The sequence below is a fragment of the Mirounga leonina genome, unplaced genomic scaffold, assembly GCF_011800145.1.
Source record: "Mirounga leonina isolate KUSES-001 unplaced genomic scaffold, KU_Mleo_1.0 Mir_166, whole genome shotgun sequence".
Classification (NCBI taxonomy): domain Eukaryota; kingdom Metazoa; phylum Chordata; class Mammalia; order Carnivora; family Phocidae; genus Mirounga; species Mirounga leonina.
Window position 1 is genome coordinate 36,381,696 of NW_023270418.1, and position 19,781 is coordinate 36,401,476.

The window sequence follows — 19,781 nt, forward strand, 5'->3', positions numbered from 1 at the left end:
ATGGCAGCTGCTGGCCCCAGCAGGGAGGGGGCAGGGTTCGCCTCTCCTGCCCTCAGAGGTCGGCTCTGTGCCCGCAGGGAGGTCCTCATGCAGGAGGCCGGGGGCACCTGTCCTGGAGGCCCCAGGGCTGCTGCGCCCGGCTCGGGGCCCGGCCTGTGCCGGGGCGAGATCGAATTTGGGGGGTCTGGGAAGAAGCGAGGCAAGGTAAGGGGGCTGCCCTCCCTGCAACAGTGAGGCTGGGCCCCCACGCCCTGGGGGCCAACCACCGAGTGCTTGTTCCACTCCTGAGCTCCCACCTCCTCCCCTGAGCACGGAGCCCCCTGTGCCTGCTCACTCGGGGCTGAGTTCAGAGCCCCTGGGCCAGCAAGGTGCAGAGCTCCCAGTGCCCTCTGGCCCCCACCTCCTGCCCCTGCACGGTACATCCAGGACCCCTCCTCTCTCCACCCCCCAACCCCCGTGGAGAGGGAAGCAAGGCCCAGACAGGAGTCAGGGCTGCCTGGGGCACAGGCAGATCAAGGCAGGACCACCTGAGCCCTGGTTTCCTGCTGCCACCCTGCCCCTAAAGGGGTTCAGCCTCTCTCCTCATCCCCCAGTGCCCAGCGCCCCCATGTCCCCTGTGCCCAGTGCCCCGTGCCCCCCAGTGCCCAGTGCCCCATGCCCAGCACCCCCCCACCCTGGACCCTGAGGCTGCCATCCTGCCCTGCAGTTCGTGAAGGTGCCCAGCGATGTGGCCCCCTCCGAGCTCTTTGACCTCCTGCTGGCCGAGTGGCACCTGACTGCTCCCAACCTGGTGGTGTCCCTGGTGGGCGAGGAGCGGCCGTTCGCCATGAAGTCCTGGCTGCGGGATGTCCTGCGCAAGGGGCTGGTGAAGGCAGCTCAGAGCACAGGTGAGGCCCCCCCAGAGCTGAGCGGGGAGCACCCCAGCCCGCTGGCCTATGTGGCTCCTTCCGCGTGGCCTGCAATGGGAGCAGCTCCTGGAGATGCAGGGCAGCGGCTGAGGTCCCCCAGGTTCAGGCCTCCCCCAGGAGCTGCAGGCCTCCCCCCATGGGCCTTGGTGAGATGCCCCCAGGGGAGGCAGCCCTTCTGCACCCCGTGCCTGCGGGTCGGCCCCCACTGCCCTCCCCGCCTCCCTCAGGGGAGCAGCCTGGCTGGACTGGGTCAGAACCAGATTACTAGGCTCCATGTCCAGGCCGGCTGAACCTGCAGAAAACCCAGTGCAAGGTCGTGGGGTTTCTGAGCTCCCTCGCCACAGAGGGGATCATTGGGGCAGCAAAGGAAAAGGCCGACAGACCCCGCCGGGCCGAGGGCTTCCTGATTTGGAGAAACCCTTGCAGGCTCTGGTCCCGGCCCAGACAACGGGGCGGAGCTGTGGCCTGTTGCCCAGGGTGCCACCCGGGGGCCCACTCCCAGCTGACACCCGCAGGTGGGAGAGGCGCCGTGGCTCCCATGGGCCTGGGGACCTGGGCCTACCAGCTGGTGGGGGAGGACCTGGGGGCCACAGGCACACTGAGCCCCATGCCGCAGGGGCCTGGATCCTGACCAGCGCGCTCCGAGTGGGCCTCGCCCGGTACGTCGGGCAGGTCGTGCGTGACCACTCGCTGGCCAGCACGTCCACCAGGGCCCGTGTGGTGGCCATCGGCCTTGCCTCGCTGGGCCACGTCCTGCACCGTCAGCTTCTGGACGATGCCCAGGTAGGCGTCTGTCTTGGAGTACCACGGCCGCTGGGCAAGGTGGACCTAGGAGGCAGGGAGGGGCCCACAACCCCCAGGTATCCCCCACCCCAGGGTGGGAGAGGGGTCCGCCGAGGATGCCACCAGTGCAGTCTTGAAGGCTGACCACAGCCGCCCATCTGCTGCCCACGGGGCATTTGGCAAACATCTCCTGAGATGCTCTCTGCGTACCAGGCCCGCAGTGGACAGAGTAGCCTCTGCCCTGGGTGGGGGTGGGGTGGGGCTCTGGGAGTGAGGCAGGCATCCTGAAGGGTTGAGACACTGAGGGGAAGTTGTGGGAGGGGAGCAGGGAGAGGGGAGAAGGAGAAGGGGGAGAACGAGGGAGGAGGGGGAGGGGAAAGGAGGAGGGGAAGGGGGAGGGGAAGGAAGAAGGAAAGGAAGCAGGAGGGGAGGAGGGGGAGCCCGGCATGCGGCCAGCACAGACAGACCCTCTGCCCAGGACCAGGATGAGGCCCAGACGGTCACAGCAAGCCTGGGCGACCCCGGTCGAGCGGGCTCGGCTCCCAGCTCAGGGTCTGTCTAAGGCAGGGCCGGGCAGTGCGGGGAGCTTCCTCCGCCCGGGTTGGGTCTGGAGGACCCACTCCCCGCCCTGCCTGCCCCTGGGCCCCAGGCGCCTGCTGCGCGGCCCTCCCTCTGGCTGGGGGTGGGAACAGGCCCGGCCAGGCCTCATGCTGTGTGTGGGGTGGGGGTCCAGGAGCACAGCCCCGTCCACTACCCCACGGATGACGGCAGCAGCCAGGGCCCCCTCTACTCCCTGGACAGCAACCAGGCCCACTTCATCCTGGTGGAGCCTGGGCCCCCCGGGAAGGGGGACGGGCTGACAGAGCTGAGGCTGAGGCTGGAGAAGCACATCTCGGAGCAGAGAACTGGCTATGGGGGTGAGGCCTGGGGAGGGGGTTGCGGGGGGGGGTCCCGGGGGCACAGCGTGTGGGCAGGGCTGGAAGGACCACAGGTGGGCAGGGTAGGGCATGCCGGGCTGAAGGCACTGAGCATGCGTGGGTGCGGAGACTGGGCTGGGATGGGAGGCTGCCAGCGGGTTGGCGGGCGCACAGCTCGGGGTGTAGCCCTGCCAGGCAGCGGCATTCCCGCCGGATGGCCGAGTAGTTGCCAGCGTGTTTGCACCCGGGCGCCCCTGGCCAGAGGCTCTTCCTGTGGGCTCAGGACTTTGGGAAGAAAACGGATCTGCAAGTTTTGAGAGGCCCGTTTCCCTGTACCAGCCAGGAGGTACGCTGCCACCAGAGGGCAGCGTTACCTGAGGAATAGGCCCTGCCGCAGCCAGCGGTGGGTTTCAAAGCTGGATTAACTCCGGTGTGTAACAAAAATTTATACACAAAACATGATTGCTTATGATATTTATAAGCAATATAAAATATTTATCAACTGAGTGTTCTTCAAAAACGAAAACACAACCAAAGGCATGTTTAAACCACAGAGGTGGTGCATTGCTCCGGTTTGCGGAAGCCTGGATGGCCCCCCCACGCTCATCTAGCCTCCAGATTCGATCAGGAGGCACCTGCCGGGAGCCTGGTGGCCCTGCCTGCCCAGCACCAGCTGGCTTCACATTCCGCAGTCTCGTTTCTGGTTTATGTTTGGGGGACCAACAGGCCGGGCCCCTCCTTTACCTTTTTGGCTTGCTTCTGTGGGCCTCCAACGGTCTTCAGGGCAGCTGGAGAGCTTTCTGCCGCAATAGGGGTAGATGCTGGGCACCCAATTGTGGCTGGTGCGGCTGGGGACTGCACGTTTGACTTCACTGACACTCCTTTCTGTGGGAATAGCCGTGAGTGGCCAAAATGGTCCCCAGGTGAAGGGGTTGGTGTGTGTGAAGAGCAGCCTGGAGCCCACGTTCACTAGAACCTGCCTCTGGGCCAGCATTTGCCCAGAAAATGGGGTGGGTTGGTGGTCTGAGCAGGCAGCCTCCCCACGGGGAGGGTGCCAGCCCCCCCTGCCCGGGCACCAGGGCAGACCTCACGGGAGCTCTGTCCACAGGCACCGGCAGCATCGAGGTCCCGGTCCTCTGTCTGCTGGTCAATGGTGACCCCAGCACCCTGGAGGTAGGGCGGGGGAGGGGGGCGGGGGCCTGGCGGGAGCCCCCCGGGCCGGCCGTGGCTGCCTGCAGGGCCCTCCCCGGCCTGGGACGGGGCACCTCCAGCATGTGGGCTCAGGACGGCACCCACGCTGATGTGGGGTCCACTCTCCCCACTGTGTTGCCTCAGAGGATTTCCAGGGCCGTGGAGCATGCTGCCCCGTGGCTGATCCTGGCAGGCTCAGGGGGCATCGCGGACGTGTTGGCCGCCCTGCTGAACCAGCCCGACCTCCTGGTGCCGCAGGTGGCCGAGAAGCAGTTTAAAGAGAAGTTTCCGGGCGAACATTTCCGCTGGGAGGACATCGTACACTGGACCGAGCTGGTAGGGGCCTCCCAGGGACTGTGGGGTCCAAAGGCCGAGGCCCTCCTCCCTGTCCCATCCCCTTCTCCTGGGGGTGGGGGGGCTGGCCCAGGGGGAAACTCCTCCTGGGCGCCTCCATGCCCCCGGCCCGCACAGAAGTCCCACGCTCCTCCCCCTCCCCACGAAGCCTCCAGGCTGGCTCTGCCTTAGGCCCTTGGAGCAAGGGACCTGGGAGCGAGCCCCCTGCGCTGGGGTGCTGCCTCGGTGCCCTGGGCAGCCGGCTGGCCTGCTCGCTAGGACCCGCCTCACACGCCAAGTGCCCGGCCAGTGCCTCTGTCCGTGCTGGGCCTGTGGCCTGCCCACCGGCCTGCCCTCTGCCCCCAGGGCCACCTCAGGGCCTTTGTCCTATGTCCCAGCTGCAGAACATCACCTCCCACCCGCAACTGCTCACCGTGCACGACTTCGAGCAGGAGAGCTCCGAGGAGCTGGACACCGTCATCCTTAAGGCGCTGGTGAAAGGTGAGGGCCCCAGGTGGAGGCGGGGAGGCCAGCCACTGCTCCCCACGGCCCCGGGCTCTGCACCTGGCGCGGGGCTGCTTCCCACACCCTGTCCCATCGCGGCTCTCACCCTGCGGGCCTGGCACGTGGGGCAGGGCCACCCCCCAGGTGGGACGTCTGCAGCGGGGACTCCTGGGACGGCATCCCTCTGCTGTGTGTGCGTGCACGCCTGCGTACGTGTGAGCACGAGTGTGAGCACCCGTGTGTGGGTGTGCATTTGCACACGTGTGCATGGGCGTGTGTGCCTGCGTACGTGTGAGCACCCGTGTGTGCGTGTGCATTTGCACACATGTGCATGGGTGTGTGTGCCTGTGTACGTGTGAGCACGAGTGTGAGCACCCGTGTGTGCGTGTGCACGTGTGCGGACACCTGTGTGAGTGCGAGTGTGCGTGCGTGTGCGGCCCGGCGCTCACATTTCCAGCAGCACATGTAACACAACTGGAACGACACAGAGATGACCCACAGATCCGCACAGGGTCGTGTTTGCCAGGTTTTAGGTCTGCTATGTTTTACCATAATTTAAGAAACTATTTAAAGTGTCCAATCCAGGGGCTTTTAGTCCCTTTGCAAGTTGTCAACCATCCCCACCGTCTAATGCCGGAACGCCTTCACTGCCCCCAAAGCAAGCTGGCAGCCGTCTGGCACGCCCTGTTTCCCGGGCCCCTGGCGCCCACTGGCTTGCGTTCTGCCTGGACGGATGTGCCCTTCTGGGGCCCTTCCTATCAATGGGCTACGGTGTGTGGCCTTCGGCTCCCATCACTGCATCGCCCAGGCCGCGGCACGGGTGGGTGCCTCATTGCTTTTTAAGGCTGAGGGATCTTCCAGTCCATAAGGGCTGCCTTGTGTTTCCCTGTTCCTTGATCAACGACACTGGGCTGATTCACCATCCACCTGTCACTCGACATGCTTTTCGTATTGGAGACCAGCCATGCCAAGGGACTGACCTTGGGGAAGCCAGACATAGACCCAGGCCCAAAGGGGCAGTTTGGGGCCGGGATGCCCTGGAGGGAGGGAGGGAGGGGACGCTCCTCCAGACAGGCCGTGCCCTCCCTCCAGCTCCGCTCACCCCGTCCCATCAGGGTCCCCGGGGCCGGCGTTTCTGCCTGGGTTCCCAGCACCGGCTTCTGGGAGCCTCTCACCATTATTCAGAGGGTGTGAAGCAGGTTGCGGTTCCTGGGCTGTGTGTCCGGAAGACCACCGTGAGGGGCCCTGTGGACCCCTGGGTTGGCCCCTCACCTCCCGCCCGCTCTGCCCACAGCCTGCAAGAGCCACAGCCAGGGAGCACAGGACTACCTGGATGAGCTCAAGCTGGCCGTGGCCTGGGACCGCGTGGACATCGCCAGGAGCGAGATCTTCAACGGGGACGTGGAGTGGAAGGTGCCCGCCCGCCGGCCGGCTGATTCCTCCTGAGCCGCATTTCTGGCCGACACAGGGCGACACAGGGCTGGGGCCGTGTCAAGGGCCTGGGGGCAGACGGTGTTCCCAGGGCCACTGACGGGCCCCTTCCTGCCCGCTGTGGCCCAGGGGGGCGGGAGGCCAGGGCACCTGCTGGCGGCTCCTCGCACACGGCCCCCAGGGAGGACTGGTGGCCCCTGGTGGCCCGGAGCCGGCTCAGAGGGACAGGAGCTGGGGGGCTCCCCGTGCCCCGGCTCCCACTCACTCTGCCCGTCTCCCCCACCCGGGCGTGTCCCGTGGCGGCCCCAGTCCTGTGACCTGGAGGAGGTGATGATGGACGCGCTGGTGAGTGACAAGCCCGAGTTTGTGCGACTCTTTGTGGACAACGGCGCCGACGTGGGGGACTTCCTGACGTACGGGAGGCTTCAGCAGCTCTACCGTTCCGCGCCCCCCAAGAGCCTGCTCTTCGACCTGCTGCAGCGCAAGCACGAGGAGGGCCGGCTGACACTGGCCGGCCTGGGCGCCCAGCAGGCCCGCGAGCCGCCCGGGGGCCTGCCCGCCTTCTCCCTGCACGAGGTCTCCCGCCTGCTCAAGGACTTCCTGCACGACGCCTGTCGCGGGCTCTACCAGGAGGTGAGCGGGCCGGCGGCCGGGAGGGGCTGGGCCGGGCCGCCAGGAGGCTGACGGCCCTGTCCTCCAGGAACGGGGACCCGCCAGGCGGCCCGAGGGCCGGAAGTGGCTGCTGGATCTGAACCGAAAGAGCGAGAACCCCTGGAGGGACCTGTTCCTCTGGGCCGTGCTGCAAAACCGACAGGACATGGCCACCTACTTCTGGGCCATGGTGGGTTGGCCTCGGGCTCCTGGGGCGGGGGGCGGGGGGCGGGGCGGGGCAGGCCGCCTCCTCTCACCCTGCCTCCTAGGGCCAGGAGGGGGTGGCCGCCGCTCTGGCCGCCTGCAAGATCCTCAGAGAGATGTCGCGCCTGGAGACCGGGGCGGGGGTGCACTGCACCGTGAGCGAGGCCAAGTACGAGCAGCTGGCCCTGGGTGAGCCACCGGCCCGGCGCCCAGCCGCCGCACGCAGCGGGGGCCCGGGGTCCATTCAGAGGCTCCTCCTAGTGGGGAGGCGGACCCTAACATTCTAACAGAGGGACAGAGGGGTCCTCGGCGGTGGCCCTGGGCACACACTGGGTCCTGCTGGGGGTCGGTCGGGGCACGTGGGGTGACGATGGGGGCAGGGAAGGGCAGGGCAGGCGGGGACGGCCAGTGTCCATGCGGGAAGCTGGGCACGGCTCGGGCACAGGAGGGAGGAGGCCGGGGGCCGTGGCCCTGTGGGTACCAGCGGCCGGTGTCCCCGGGCAGGTCTCTTCTCCGAGTGCTACAGGAACAGCGAGGACCGTGCGTTCGCCCTGCTGGTGCGCAGGAACCGCTGCTGGAGCAGGACCACCTGTCTGCACCTGGCCACCGAGGCCGACACCAAGGCCTTCTTTGCCCACGATGGGGTGCAGGTGAGCGTCTGGCTTCAGGGAGGGCCGGCCTCCCCCGCCTCCGCTCTTCAAGTCCTGGTCACGCAGGGCAGGGGGCGCAGGAGGGGAGCTCTGCTCCTGGAAGGCACCTGCCTGGCTTCCTTCTCGCTGCCCCTGGCCAGACCTTTGTCTGCCTCGGATCTCAGCAGAGGTGCCGCCTCCTCCACTCGGCCCTCCCGCACCCCCAAACCCGGCCTCCCTCCCCGCCGTGGAGGGTCTTCCCCACCGGGATGCAGGGCGAGGCTTTGGCTGAGCCTGGTGCCGGGCACAGCGTGAGCAAAGGTGTGGGGGTGGCAGGCCAGCGGTGGTGCCTTTATTTCAGGCCTTCCTGACCAAGATCTGGTGGGGGGACATGGCATCGGGCACGCCCATCCTGCGGCTGCTGTGTGCCTTCCTCTGCCCGGCCCTCATCTACACCAACCTCATCACCTTCAGGTGTGTTGGGCGCAGGCAGCTGCCATTTGCCAGCCACGGGCGGTGGGCGGGGGGGGGGGGGGGGGGGGGGGGGGGGGGGGGGGCCTGGGCTTCGCGGGTGCTGCTGGGGGTGCGTCTCCGGCATCCGTGTGCGCCCCGCTGTGCGCTGACCTTCTCAGTGCACTCAGCACTTCCTTTGCGGGCTGGTACCCTCGCCGTGGGCCCTGAGGGTCCCCTGTGCTTGCAGCGAGGAGGTCCCGCTGAGGACGGGCCCCGAGGGCCTGCAGGAGCTGGACAGCCTGGACACGGAGAAGAGCCTGCTCTGCAGCCCGGGCAGCGGGTGAGGGCCATGGGGCGGGCTGGCCAGGGGGTGGCACTCGTGCCTTGGCGTACGGGCCGCCCGCCTCACCGCCGGCTGTGGTCTCCTTGTGCTGCAGGCTGGAGGAGTTGGCTGAGGCACCAAGGGCTCAGGGCGACCGAGGGCCGCGTGCTGCCTTCCTGCTCACACGCTGGCGCATGTTCTGGGGCGCGCCCGTGACCGTGTTCCTGGGGAACGTGGTCATGTACTTTGCCTTCCTCTTCCTGTTCACCTACGTCCTGCTGGTGGACTTCAGGCCACCTCCTCAGGGGCCATCTGGGCCTGAGGTCACCCTCTACTTCTGGGTCTTTACACTGGTGCTGGAAGAGATCCGGCAGGTCAGTGGTGGGCCGAGCCCGCTGAGCCCTGATCCGGCTCCAGGCTGAGCCCTGATCCCCGTCGACCCCAGCCTGGGCCGGGCAGGGCTGTCTCCAGTGAGCCGTCAGCAGACTGTCTGCCCCTCTGCCAGGGATTCTTCACAGACGAGGACACACATCTGGTGAAGAAGTTCACACTCTATGTGGAAGATAACTGGAACAAGTGTGACATGGGGGCCATCTTCCTGTTCATTGTCGGTGTCACCTGCAGGTCTGTGGGGCCCAGAGGCTGACGGGGGCCAGCTCGGTTGGGCCGGTGGGCAGGGCCACCTGCAGGATGAAGCCACGAAAGGCCTCAGAGATCCCGGCTTGTCTCTGGCGCCCGCACTGTGTGTCCTGGAGGACGCTCCTTCCCCTCTCTGGGCACCAGCAGCCCATCCAACCCACCACCCTCCCCCAGGATGGTGCCCTCCATGTTTGAGGCGGGCCGCACAGTCCTTGCCGTTGACTTCATGGTGTTCACGCTCCGACTCATCCACATCTTCGCCATCCACAAGCAGCTGGGCCCCAAGATCATCATCGTGGAGCGCATGGTGAGCCGCCGGCTGCGCCTGAGCCCACTTGGCTCCAGGGGTGGGTGAGAGAGCGTCCCCCAGCCGGGCGACTGCTAACACTCTGCTTCCCCCCGGAGATGAAGGACGTCTTTTTCTTCCTCTTCTTCCTGAGCGTGTGGCTTGTGGCCTATGGTGTGACCACGCAGGCGCTGCTGCACCCCCACGACGGGCGCCTGGAGTGGGTCTTCCGCCGCGTGCTCTACCGGCCCTACCTGCAGATCTTCGGGCAAATCCCACTGGACGAGATCGATGGTTAGCACATGGCCAGGGGTGGGGGGGGGCGCGCCTTTGAGCTGGCTGGAAGGACCCCACACTTTGCGGGGCAGCCAGATGGGGTCTGGTTTACAGCCTCCTTTTAAAACACAGTGGACATGGGGCCCTTGAGGGCTCTTCCGGGGTCACATGAGGCCCCAGCCTGGAGCTAGCTGAGATGGGGAAGTCCCTGAGGCTGGCCCTCAGGCCCCACAGCCCAGGGACAGCTCCGGGCTGACTTCTGTTGACCACAGGGACCCGAGACTTGGGGCACCCGGCTAGGAACCGAGGCGCAAGGAGGCTGCAAAGCAGACAGGGGCCATCCCAGTCCATCCCTCACCATCACGGGGCCGATCCACGCACTGGTGCTTCTGCCCTCCTGGGCGGCCCTGTTGCCCAGCGGGCCCCCTGTCCCCCACCCCTCTGCCAGAGGCTCCGCACAGGGCCCTGGGCCCGCCTGCTGGCAAGGCCCCTCTACCGAGAGGCCGTTCCTGGCAGCGCCCTTGCTGCTTCCGGGGACACACCCCAGTGTGTGTGCCTTACCCACTGCCAAGTGTGCACGCCTATCAGAGGGTGTAGGTGTCTCCAGCTGGCCCTTGTGCAGGCTCCAAGAACTTCCCAGGCAGAGGGTACGGCCGGGAGGCGGAGCTGCTCCTCCGTCAGGGGCTGGGTGGTGACAGGTGCAGGGGAGCCCTGACGTGCGGGCCAGAGACACCTCTACAGGCCCTGGAGATGGCCAGGATTCGGTAAGGAGGAGGAGGAGGGGGAACTGGACCCTCAAGGAAGCTGAGCCAGCGCCAGAGGCCCACGTGAGGACTCAGGGAGGGGCGTCTGCTCCGGCTGGCGCAGGACCGGGGCCACCCGGGGCCCCAGGGCAGTCACGGGCGCCCTGCGTCTAAGGCCTGACCCGACCACCTTAGCTAGTGAGGCGGGGTCAGCATGCCCGCCACCCGCGGGATGGATTTGTCAATGGGGTGAGAGCGGGAGCGATGCAGACACGGGCTGCCAGGATGGGGAGGGGCACCACCGCCAGGGCAATCAGCTAACTGGGGTGTTCTGTAGGCCCATTCCCTTGGTCTGTTTGTGCGGGCTGCCCCCTGTGACTCCTCGGTGTTTGCTCTTCCGCAGTGTTCTAGGCCCTTAGTTTCAGCCTCCCTCCCCGTATGGCCCCTGGCCGCCCTGTCCTGCGGGGGCCCTTGGGAGGCGGGGAGCGCTGGGTCCCTCGGAGGGCCACATCTCGGGCCCCAGCCACACGCTGTTATGGGGGACAGTGGTGTGTGGCGGGGTCACAGCCCCTGTTCCCCAGGAGCCCGGGGCTACCCAGGGAGGGCAGAGGGAGTGCAGGCCTCCCCCCAGCCCCTGGGCTACCTCAGGCGGCCAGAGTGCTGTAGCAGGAAGCCCGTGACTAGGGCCAGGCCTGGGCCCGCTCCCTGAGGGTCCCGGGCAGGCCCCTTCCCCTCCTGGGGCTGGGCTTCCTGTCTGCTCAGGCCTCGGTAACCCCACCACGGGGCGGCAGGGTTAGGCTGAGTCACTCACATGCAGCCGGTGGGCCTGGGGCCCAGAGTACCACCCTGCCCGCCCCGTCCCTGCACGCCAGGCGGGAAGCCCCGGGGCTGACTTCAGTCTGGTTTCAGCCCCAGGGACAATTTAATTTCCAGCCTGGCCTGGTGGCACCTCTGGGGGTCACAGGGGTCTCACTGCTTCGGCGCGTGGGCGCTGGGGGAGGGAGGAGGGTTGTCGCCCTTCAGCATGCTCAGCAGCTCCCCGTGGCTGGCCCGGCACAAAAACTCCCTCAGGAGAAAGTAGGAGAGGCTCCCTCCCGGGGGGCGGGGGGAGACACGGACACAGGAAGACAGGCCCTGAGCCCGACATGTGCGCACAGCGTGGGGACACGCAGACAGAGACCGAGGCCTCACAGCACAGATGCCCAGAGAGGCAGCCGTGGGAACGGTCCAGCGTGCAGGCGTGGGCAGCGTCCACGCGGGCACGCGCACATATGCGGCCACGGGCCCCCTCCTGAGGAAGATGCGGCAAGCACCCCGGGCGCCCATGGCCTGTGCGCTCACGCTCTGCTCCTTCCTCCCACGCCTCCTGTCCCGTGAGCGTGGGGGTGCTGGCTGGTGAGGGGCCAGAGCTGTGATCCCCGGGCCCCCCAGGGCACACCCGCCCAGGGTGCAGAGCTCAGCCTGCTGCCAGATCGCACACTCATTCCCACTGGCCGGAGAATGTTCTGTGAGCTGGCCCAGAGGTGCTGTGTGTCCACACTGCCTGTGGCAATCAGGGTCAAGGGCGGTGTGGCCAGATGAGCTTTGGAGATGGTGCAGACTTGCCCTGCCCCCCCGCCGCCGGGTGCCACGTGACAAGCTTTAGTGTTATAAAGGCCCTGACAAGTCCTGCAGGGGGAGACAGGGTCACTCCTCGCCTCGGCCAGCTCTCTCCACACCAGCTTCGAGCACAGCCCTTGGTGGTGCTAGTGGTGGGGAATGCACACACCTACCGGCAGAAACTGGGGTCCTCTGTGCCCCATCCCCCAGATGGCCTTGGCTCTGCCCCCAGAACCTGTGGCCCTGCTGTGACCGCAGTCAGGAGGAGGTGGGGGAGTGGGACCAGTGCCCCTGGCTGACTGTCTCCCTGGTTTGCCAGGACCTGAGTAAGCTGGAGAAGCAGAAGAAGGACAGCGAAAGTTCTAACATAGGAACTTTCAGTGCTAAGCCCGATAATCCCCAGCCAACCAGGGTAGTTGGGCCACCCGGCCGGTGCCCTCCACCCCTGGGTGGCCTCACCCCGAGGAAGCTCTCAAGATCGGAGGGTGTCATGGGGAGGCGGCCCCCACCATGCCACTTGTGTTTCAGAAGCCCACGTGAACTGCTCCCTGCACCCCCTGCTGCAGGAGGACTCCCCCTCCTGCCCGAACCTCTATGCCAACTGGCTGGTCATCCTCCTGCTAGTCACCTTCCTGCTGGTCACCAACGTGCTACTCATGAACCTGCTGATCGCCATGTTCAGGTGGTCCGCTCCCTGTGCTCCCTCCATGTGTGGGGGGCCCCAGGGACCCCAGTGCCCAGCCCTCTAGGCCTCGGGCTGCGGGGGCCTCTCTGCACCCCCGCCCCCGGAGGGACTGGAACCTGGACCACAGGCTGAGGGAGGGCAGGGCCCCAAGGAGGCGGTGGGGCGAATGACAGGCATGGGGAAGGGTGGCTCCCCAGGCAGGTTTGCACCAGGGAAGCCTGGGCTTGTCCAGGAGAGCAGAGGGGATGGTGAAGACCCCACATGAGCGAACCCCGTTCTAGACACACCCCGCAGAGGGCAATGAGGGAGTGGAGACAATCACAGAACTGGGGGGGCCTCCGGGAATGGTGTGGGGCCGCAGCAGGGACCAGGACGGAGGACCCGGGAGGCCCATGCGTGTTCCACCGCCCACACGCGGGCCCCACAGCTACACGTTCCAGGTGGTGCAGGGCAATGCCGACATGTTCTGGAAGTTCCAGCGCTATCACCTCATCGTGGAGTACCACGAGCGCCCCGCCCTGGCGCCGCCCTTCATCCTCCTCAGCCACCTGAGCCTGGTGCTCAAGAGGTTCTTCCAGAAGGTGGCCGGACAGAAGCGGAAGCACCTGGGTGAGGCCACAGGGCTGGATACAGCCTGCGGCCCTGGACCGCATGGAAGGGGACGGGCGACGTGCCGGGTGGGCAGGCGCGTGGAGGCGTGGGTCCCCTCCTCAGCCCCCCTCCAGCATAGGCTGAGCCCATCGCCTTCCTCCCCCTCACACCGCGGGCCCGTCTGCAGCGATCCGGAGGGTGGGGGGCTTGCCCTGGGCTCCCCTGGCCCCGAGGCCCACCTGGCTCCAGCCAAGCCTGTGGCCGCCCTGGCCTTCCCAGAGAGAGACTTGCCAGAGCCCCTGGACCAAAAGATGGTCACCTGGGAGGCAGTTCAGAAGGAGAACTACCTGAGTAAGCTGGAGAAGCAGAAGAAGGACAGCGAGGAGGAGGTGCTGCGGAAAACCGCCCACAGGTGCGTGGGGGCTGCACGGGTGGGCTGTGTCCCCCGCGGGCCACCAAGAAGGGCTGGCAGAGCTGGCGAAGGGCCTGCCGAGGGACGGCCGGATGCCTAGCGGGGTGCCAGAGGTTGTAAGATCCCCCGGGACCTCTGCCCCCATCACCACCGAGCGGCTGGCGGCCTTAAAGCTGGTGTGGCCACCGCCTGCCGGGCACAGTTCTGAAGCTGAGAGGGGCAGAGGGGCTGATATAGGTGGGGTCCTCCTTGCTCTGGGTCCCCCCGAAATGGTCCATCCCAGCAGTCCCTTCAGGCCTCCTGCCTGCCCTTGTCGCCCGCTCTTGCTGGCAGTCACTCAGCCCCATCGAGCTCCCAGGGAGGGCAGAAGGGCTCTGCACCCAGATCTGGGGACCATGGGGAGATCGCCCAAATGCGGAGCACCCTGTGCCCACCAGCTTCTGCTGCAGGGTGGAGTCTGTAGCCCAGTACCTCGGGGGGCTGAGAGAGCAAGAAAAGCGCATCAAGCGTTTGGAGTCACAGGTAGGCAGGCAGACCACGCGCTCTTCTGACTGGGGCCCTCACCCACAGCCCTGCACCCCAACATCCAAACTACCGGGCCCGCACCCAGGCTTCGGCTCAGCAGGCAGGGCGAGGCCCTGGGGGGTGCAGTACCTGTACCTGTCCCCATATGTGACTTCAGGGACAGCGTGCCCTCCCTGGAGGGGGTCCTGCCCTTCGGACCCCCTCACCTGTCCATTCTCCACACCTGGAACCTCGCCCTCACGCCCGTTCCCTCCAGCACAGCTACCGGAGGGGAGGGTCATGGGGTAGCAGGGCCCTGGGGCCCCCCTGGATGCCTCTCCCTCCTCCTTCAGATCAACTACTGCGTGGTGCTCCTGTCCTCCATGCCCCCGCCGTCCTCCACGCCCCCGCCGTCCTCTGGGGCTCAGAACGGCGCCTACTGCAGTAAGTGTGCATCCGGGGAAGACACAGCTGAGGAAGGGGCACAGGCTGGCCCAGGGACAGGCGGAGGACTGTCGCGCTGTGCCCTGTCATCTGCCTTCCCGTCCTGGGAGAGGACTGGCCCGGGCCTCGATGGCCCACGGCTGGCGACGTCTCAGGGGTGGGGCAGGTGCCCTCTGCTGGAGCCCCCCACCTCAGCCGGCATGAGGGCGTGGCCACTCGGATTCTGGAGGCTCCCCACCTCCTCCCGGCTGGGGCCACCGTGTCCTGTGCTCGTGTGTGCGAGCCACCTCTCCCTTGCCTGGGCTGGCCCCACCGGACACCCAGCAGCTGAGGGGTCTTCCTTCCTCAGCAGACTCCCAGACCCTCAAAGGTGGACACCAGCAAGCCTCTGCTGGCCTCCGAGGGGATGCAGGCAGCAGCGAGCACCCAGACGCTGGCCGGCGGCTCTCAGACACCTGAACCACTTGGACGGTCCGCACACGGGGCCCACCTCTCCCAGCACTCCGATCATGACGGGCAGGCAGGGACACGGCTCTTAGCCAGCCATCCCAGGCCCTACAGACACCCCAAACCTTTACCTCTTGCGGGGCCCTCGTGGGACGTGACTCTAGTGCCCTCATCAGAAGAAACCACCCCTCGCCCTGCCCGGCACCTTCCCTGGGACCTCTCTCCACGCGGAAGCACGGCGCACGGTGGGCCCTCTCCAGACTGGGGGAGCCCCTGGGTCCCAGCCACAACTGCCCGGCCTAGGCCAAAGCACCTCCTGTCTGGTGGTCAACAGTTTGGGGCCCATACCTGTCTCCTACCCAATCTGTGTCACCTGTTAAAACTCATTTTTTGGAAACACTAGCGGCTAGAACTTCTGCCCTTTAGGACCTGGAGCCGGGTGTTGACTGTGCATGTCGGCTCCCAGCCCTGCACACCCTCACCGGCTCACATGGCAAGTGCCGGACTATGTCTAGCCTGGGTCACAGCCCCAGGACACTGCCCCAAGAGGACTCACCTCTGGCCCCACGGCTGCTTTCTCCTAAGAGAACACACCCACACCAAGTCAGTAAAGGCCACAGGGCAGTGGGTGGGTTTACCTGCCTGTGAGAGGGGGTTCCAGGCTCCTGTGCTGGCCCTACCTAGGGCGAGTGGCTAGCCACATTGGTCCCCCTTTCCCTCAGGGGCCTGGGGCTGGGCCAGCATGCTGGCCAGTCTCTGCTATGTCCTCCACCAGGCACGGGGGGGCATGCTTGTCCCGGTCTGCCTTCCCTGGCACCCTCAGGGGCCAGTGCTCCTTCCCCCACCGCTGGGCCCGGGCACACCAGCAGGGTCCCTGCACACAGCTCAGCTGTTCTGGCGATGTGGTCCCAGGACACTGGTCATCATCACACACAGCCCAGGCAAGCCAGAGCTAAGGGGCAAGAGTGGCCAGGGCTGGGGAGGGCCCCTGCCCCCACTCACATGCTGGCCTCCTAGAGACCCATTTCATCAAGATTCCTTGTCCCCAGCCCTGTTGGGGGCAGAGGCTGGACAGCCGGGATTATGAGCTCACCCCTAGAGGTGCCCGGGGCCTTCTGCACCTCTTGCTCTGGACCCAGGAGGGGCTGCCTCAGTCCCTCTGGGAAGAGGAGCTGCTGATAAACCCAGGCGTTGATTTAAAAAGCCTCCATGCCCCCTGGCACTAAGTTGGGGAGGATCGAATGAGAGAACAGGGCGTGTGGGTGTGCCAGGTGGCAGACGAGGCCCCAGCACACTGGTCCTGAGGAGGTGGATTTACACAGAGACACAAAGCCAAAGGAATACCCCAAACCTTTACTGTTGCCCCAGGGGCACATGATGGGCAGGGTTTTTGCCATCCACTGGCAAGGAGTCTGCTTCAGAGACCGCTACCCTGAGCCCCAGCCCAGGCTGCCGGCACCTCCTACTGGCAGCCCGCTGGCTCCCTTCCCTAGGGGCTGAGGCCCCGAGCTGCGCGCCACCCCAAGTGCCCAGTGGCCCTGGCTGCCCTCCTCTGCCAGCCTGGTCAGTCTCTTCTCTTAGATCTCGGCACCTGGGGCCTCGTGGCTGCTGTTCCTGTTCCGGAAATGGTCTCTGTTCCGTTTCCTGCTGCCATGGAAGCCAACAGTCTCCACCACCGGGGGCCTGGCTGCTGACCCAGTGTGGGCAGCGGCCTGCAGCACACCCACTTCCTGAAGGCCCCCGAGGGGGCTGCTCCACTCCTCAGCCTCGGGGCTCCCAGGCCCGGCCAGGTGGGCCAGCTCCACAGGGCCCTCGCCCCCTGCGGCGCCCAGGTTCCCAGGCGCAGCCCTGCCCGGCTCTCCAGCCTTCCTTAGGGCCCTCTTCCTCTCAGGCCTGGCCTCGCCAGCTCGGGCGGGTTTGGTGAAGATGACTCTTCCCTCCCCACAGCTGGAGGGATCCTGGTTGAAAGAGGGCATGTAGTCACTGGGGGCAGCCGGGCTCGGGGAGCCCAGGAAGGCCAGAGCGGCGGCCCGGTTGCTCTGCTCGCTGACCTCGGCCACGTTTTCCAGGCTGTACTTGGTCCAGCGCTCAGGGTGGGCCACGTAGTCAGGGACGGGGGGCAACTTCGGGGGGGCAGGGCTCTGACCAGCTCTGCCTGGGCCCTCTCCTGGAGGCTGGCTTGAGGGTGCCGGTGGCCGAAGGAAGCCCCCGTCGTCACCCGGGCCCGTCTGGGCCACAGAGGGCACAACCTGCCTGGCTGCGCCCTCCAGGCAGTCAAAGATGTTGTGGCTACGCCGGGAGAAAGTGGAGCTCGTGCCCCTCAGGTGGAACGGCTGCACTGAGGCCGTGGGGAGGCCCCTCGGAGGCGAAGGAGACTCATCAGGGTCTGAGTCCCCCTGGGCCTCCCCAGGCAGCACCCCTGGGGACAGAGCTTCCATCTCAGCACCGGCAGGCAGGCTGAAATCAGAGTCTGAGTCGCTGAGAGAGACGGCGTCAGAAGGCAGAGCGTCGTCCTCTGTCCCTCGCTCGGCTTCCGGGGCCTCTCCTGCCCCTGCCTCAGACATGTGTCCCAGGGCACACCACACCCAGACCAGACAGCCCAAGAAGTTCGTTTCTGAGGATCGCAGGCACTTAGGAGAGGTCCCTCCTGTAGACCCACTGTCCCTGGGCCGGCGGCAGGACCCACAGGAAGAACTATGTCCTACAAGGCGAAGGACAGAGATGCCCGTCCCCCGAAAGCCCACTCACCTCCGTTGTCTGACGGCTGTCTGTGCGGACACTGGAGTGCTGGTGGGGGAAGTGCTGGCAAAGGCGTGCTGGCCTCGGTCCGGCTCCCGTCAGCTGCCCAGCGGCAGCGGGCTGAGGGCGGGAAGAGCCAACATTCAGATCAGACCGCAAAGGTGCCCAAGTGGTGCCACCCCCCCCAAGGGGTGGTCCCGGGCTTAGGGAGCCCAGACAGGCGCCAGGCCCGAGAGCAGATCCCTGGTAAAGATCGCCTGGCTCAACACTCGCGGGTCACGTCTGGGGCCCGCCGGGGGTGGGGCTGTGGTGGCAGGCGGGCAGCCAGGGCCGCCCCGGGTGAGCAGCAGCCTGCGCTGGGCGCTGCTACTCTGCAGCCGGTGGGCTGGCTCCCTAACCGCTCAGCACAGCGCGGGGCACGTCCCAGGTACCCCACGGAGACGGGCCACCTGCTGCTGCAGGGCGAGGAGGTCCGCTCCTCACTGCTGGGAGAGGCCGGGGCCCCGCAGGGGTGTGCAGCCGGGTCCCTGGCACCTGAGGGTCGAGCCCGCAGGGAGGCGGGCGGAGGCGAGCCCCGCCGCTCTCGCAGCAGCCTCCGGTGGCACCGCCCCCGCCAGCCCGCACACCCCTCGCCTTTCCCAGCAGGGCCCGGGAGTGCCGCCCGCACTCATGCAGCCGCCCAAGTGCGACCAGGCGGGCACCCCGCACCTGGCACTTCCGGGCTCAGAGGGCAGCCCGGCCTCCCCCGCCCACCCACCCAGCCCCCTGGTCCGCGGCGACGCCCTGTGGTGCGTGCGCCCAGGGAGGCCCAGGCAGTGGGCCGGGAGCGGCCGAGAGCCCCCGAGAGCCCCCACCGCCGATCGAACGCCGACCAGAGCCCCACGGCTCTGGGGCACGGCCCCCGGGCGCGGGATCCGCTCCAGGCGGGACCGGGCGCGCGAAACACGCCCCCAGCGCGTCCCAGGGCTGGCAGGCCGCAGAGGGAGCCAGCGCGCCGGTCGCACGGCACGCAGGCGCTCCGGCCAGACGCGCGCTCCTGCGGCCCCCGCCGCCGCGCTCGCCAAGCGGCCGGGGGACAGGGCCCCCGACTCGGGGTCCGGGACGCTGTTTCCGGGAGCTCGCCTCCAACTTCGCGGGCCCGGGGGCGGCACCACTGGCCTCCCGCCGGCGCGCGCTGCCCCCTTCGGAAGCGGAGCCGCGCGCTTTCTCCGCCCCGTCGGGGGCCCGGGCCGGACAGCGTCCAGGCTTCCCAAGGCCCGGGCCGCGAGGGAGCGGAGACACGAGGCGCTCTGGGGGGGCCTCCGGGCTTGGGCAAGGAGGCTGCGGACAGCGGCCTCCCAGGGACGCGACCGCGGGTCAGCGCCGCACTCCCTTGGCACAAACCTACCGGCTCGGCGCGCTCGGGCCGGCTCCATCTTGCGCCGCGCGCGGCCTCCCGGGACACCGAGTCCTCCGCCGGCCCAGCGACGCGGCGTCCGCACCTGAAGAACTACATCTCCCACAAGGCACTGGGCCGCTACTCCCGAGGCCTGTCGCGTCGCGGAGCCCCTGCGCATGCGTCCTCACTTTTCTTCCGGGCCTCCCCTCCCCGGAAACGGCGTCTCTCCTTCTCGCCACGAGCCGGAATTGAGTAAGGAAAAGAGGGAGGAGGAAGAGGTAGCACTACGACTCCCAGAATGCTCGAGGGCTAACGGCCTCCTCCGCGTTCCCGGGGCCCCAGCGCCACCTGCTGGAAGTCGCGAGCACGGCGGCCGCCCCGAACCGGAAGTGCATCCTCGCGCGCAGCGCCGTTGCCGGGTGCTTCCGGTCCGGCCGGAAGCTTCCGGTCCGGCCGGAAGCGCGCGACCGCGCCCTTCGTGGGTCGGGGGGTCGGGGGATCGGGGCGGGCCGGGGTTTCCGCTGAGCGCTCGTCTCTACCTCTACCTCCGGGCGCCCTGGCCTCGCCTGCCCACCGCCATGGCCTGACTGGCCGCGTCCACTCGCACTCGCCTGTGCGCCCCCGCCGGCCCCCGCTGCTCTCGGGGCTGCAGTCCAGGCGTGGTCGGGAAGCCCGGGGACCCCCCGCGCCTGGGGCCGCCCCCAGACCCCCC

At 67.5% G+C, this 19,781-nt stretch overlaps 2 protein-coding genes across 2 annotated transcripts; one reads left to right on the forward strand and one right to left on the reverse strand.

Annotated features, from left to right (window-relative positions):
- Positions 1-14,964, forward strand: TRPM5 (transient receptor potential cation channel subfamily M member 5). Its single transcript, XM_035013763.1, has 24 exons — positions 1-204; positions 707-887; positions 1,525-1,691; positions 2,425-2,608; positions 3,717-3,781; positions 3,944-4,135; positions 4,531-4,633; positions 5,931-6,049; positions 6,377-6,700; positions 6,744-6,908; positions 6,988-7,111; positions 7,427-7,572; positions 7,913-8,025; positions 8,252-8,344; positions 8,442-8,700; positions 8,832-8,950; positions 9,140-9,272; positions 9,371-9,545; positions 12,398-12,551; positions 12,982-13,163; positions 13,425-13,557; positions 14,007-14,079; positions 14,415-14,505; positions 14,858-14,964. Exons 1-24 carry the CDS (start codon positions 1-3, stop codon positions 14,962-14,964), a joined length of 3,606 nt encoding a protein of 1,201 aa, XP_034869654.1.
- Positions 14,965-16,285: 1,321 nt separating this feature from the next.
- On the reverse strand, positions 16,286-19,306 carry TSSC4 (tumor suppressing subtransferable candidate 4). Its single transcript, XM_035013530.1, has 2 exons — positions 19,079-19,306; positions 16,286-17,811 (listed from the first exon to the last, which is right to left on the reverse strand). The coding sequence occupies exon 2, from the start codon at positions 17,514-17,516 to the stop codon at positions 16,530-16,532; it is 987 nt and encodes a 328-aa protein (XP_034869421.1). The 5' UTR covers positions 17,517-17,811; positions 19,079-19,306; the 3' UTR covers positions 16,286-16,529.
- Between the last annotated feature and the right edge of the window lie 475 nt (positions 19,307-19,781).

Excerpts from the sequence above, each read along its gene's own strand:
- TRPM5 (XM_035013763.1), top strand. The coding sequence starts at position 1 with ATGGCAGCTGCTGGCCCCAGCAGGGAGGGGGCAGGGTTCGCCTCTCCT. Across the intron at positions 4,634-5,930 it reads CCTTAAGGCGCTGGTGAAAG|CCTGCAAGAGCCACAGCCAG; the intron begins GTGAGGGCCCCA and ends CTCTGCCCACAG. Across the intron at positions 6,050-6,376 it reads ACGGGGACGTGGAGTGGAAG|TCCTGTGACCTGGAGGAGGT; the intron begins GTGCCCGCCCGC and ends TGGCGGCCCCAG.
- TSSC4 (XM_035013530.1), bottom strand. The coding sequence starts at position 17,516 with ATGTCTGAGGCAGGGGCAGGAGAGGCCCCGGAAGCCGAGCGAGGGACA.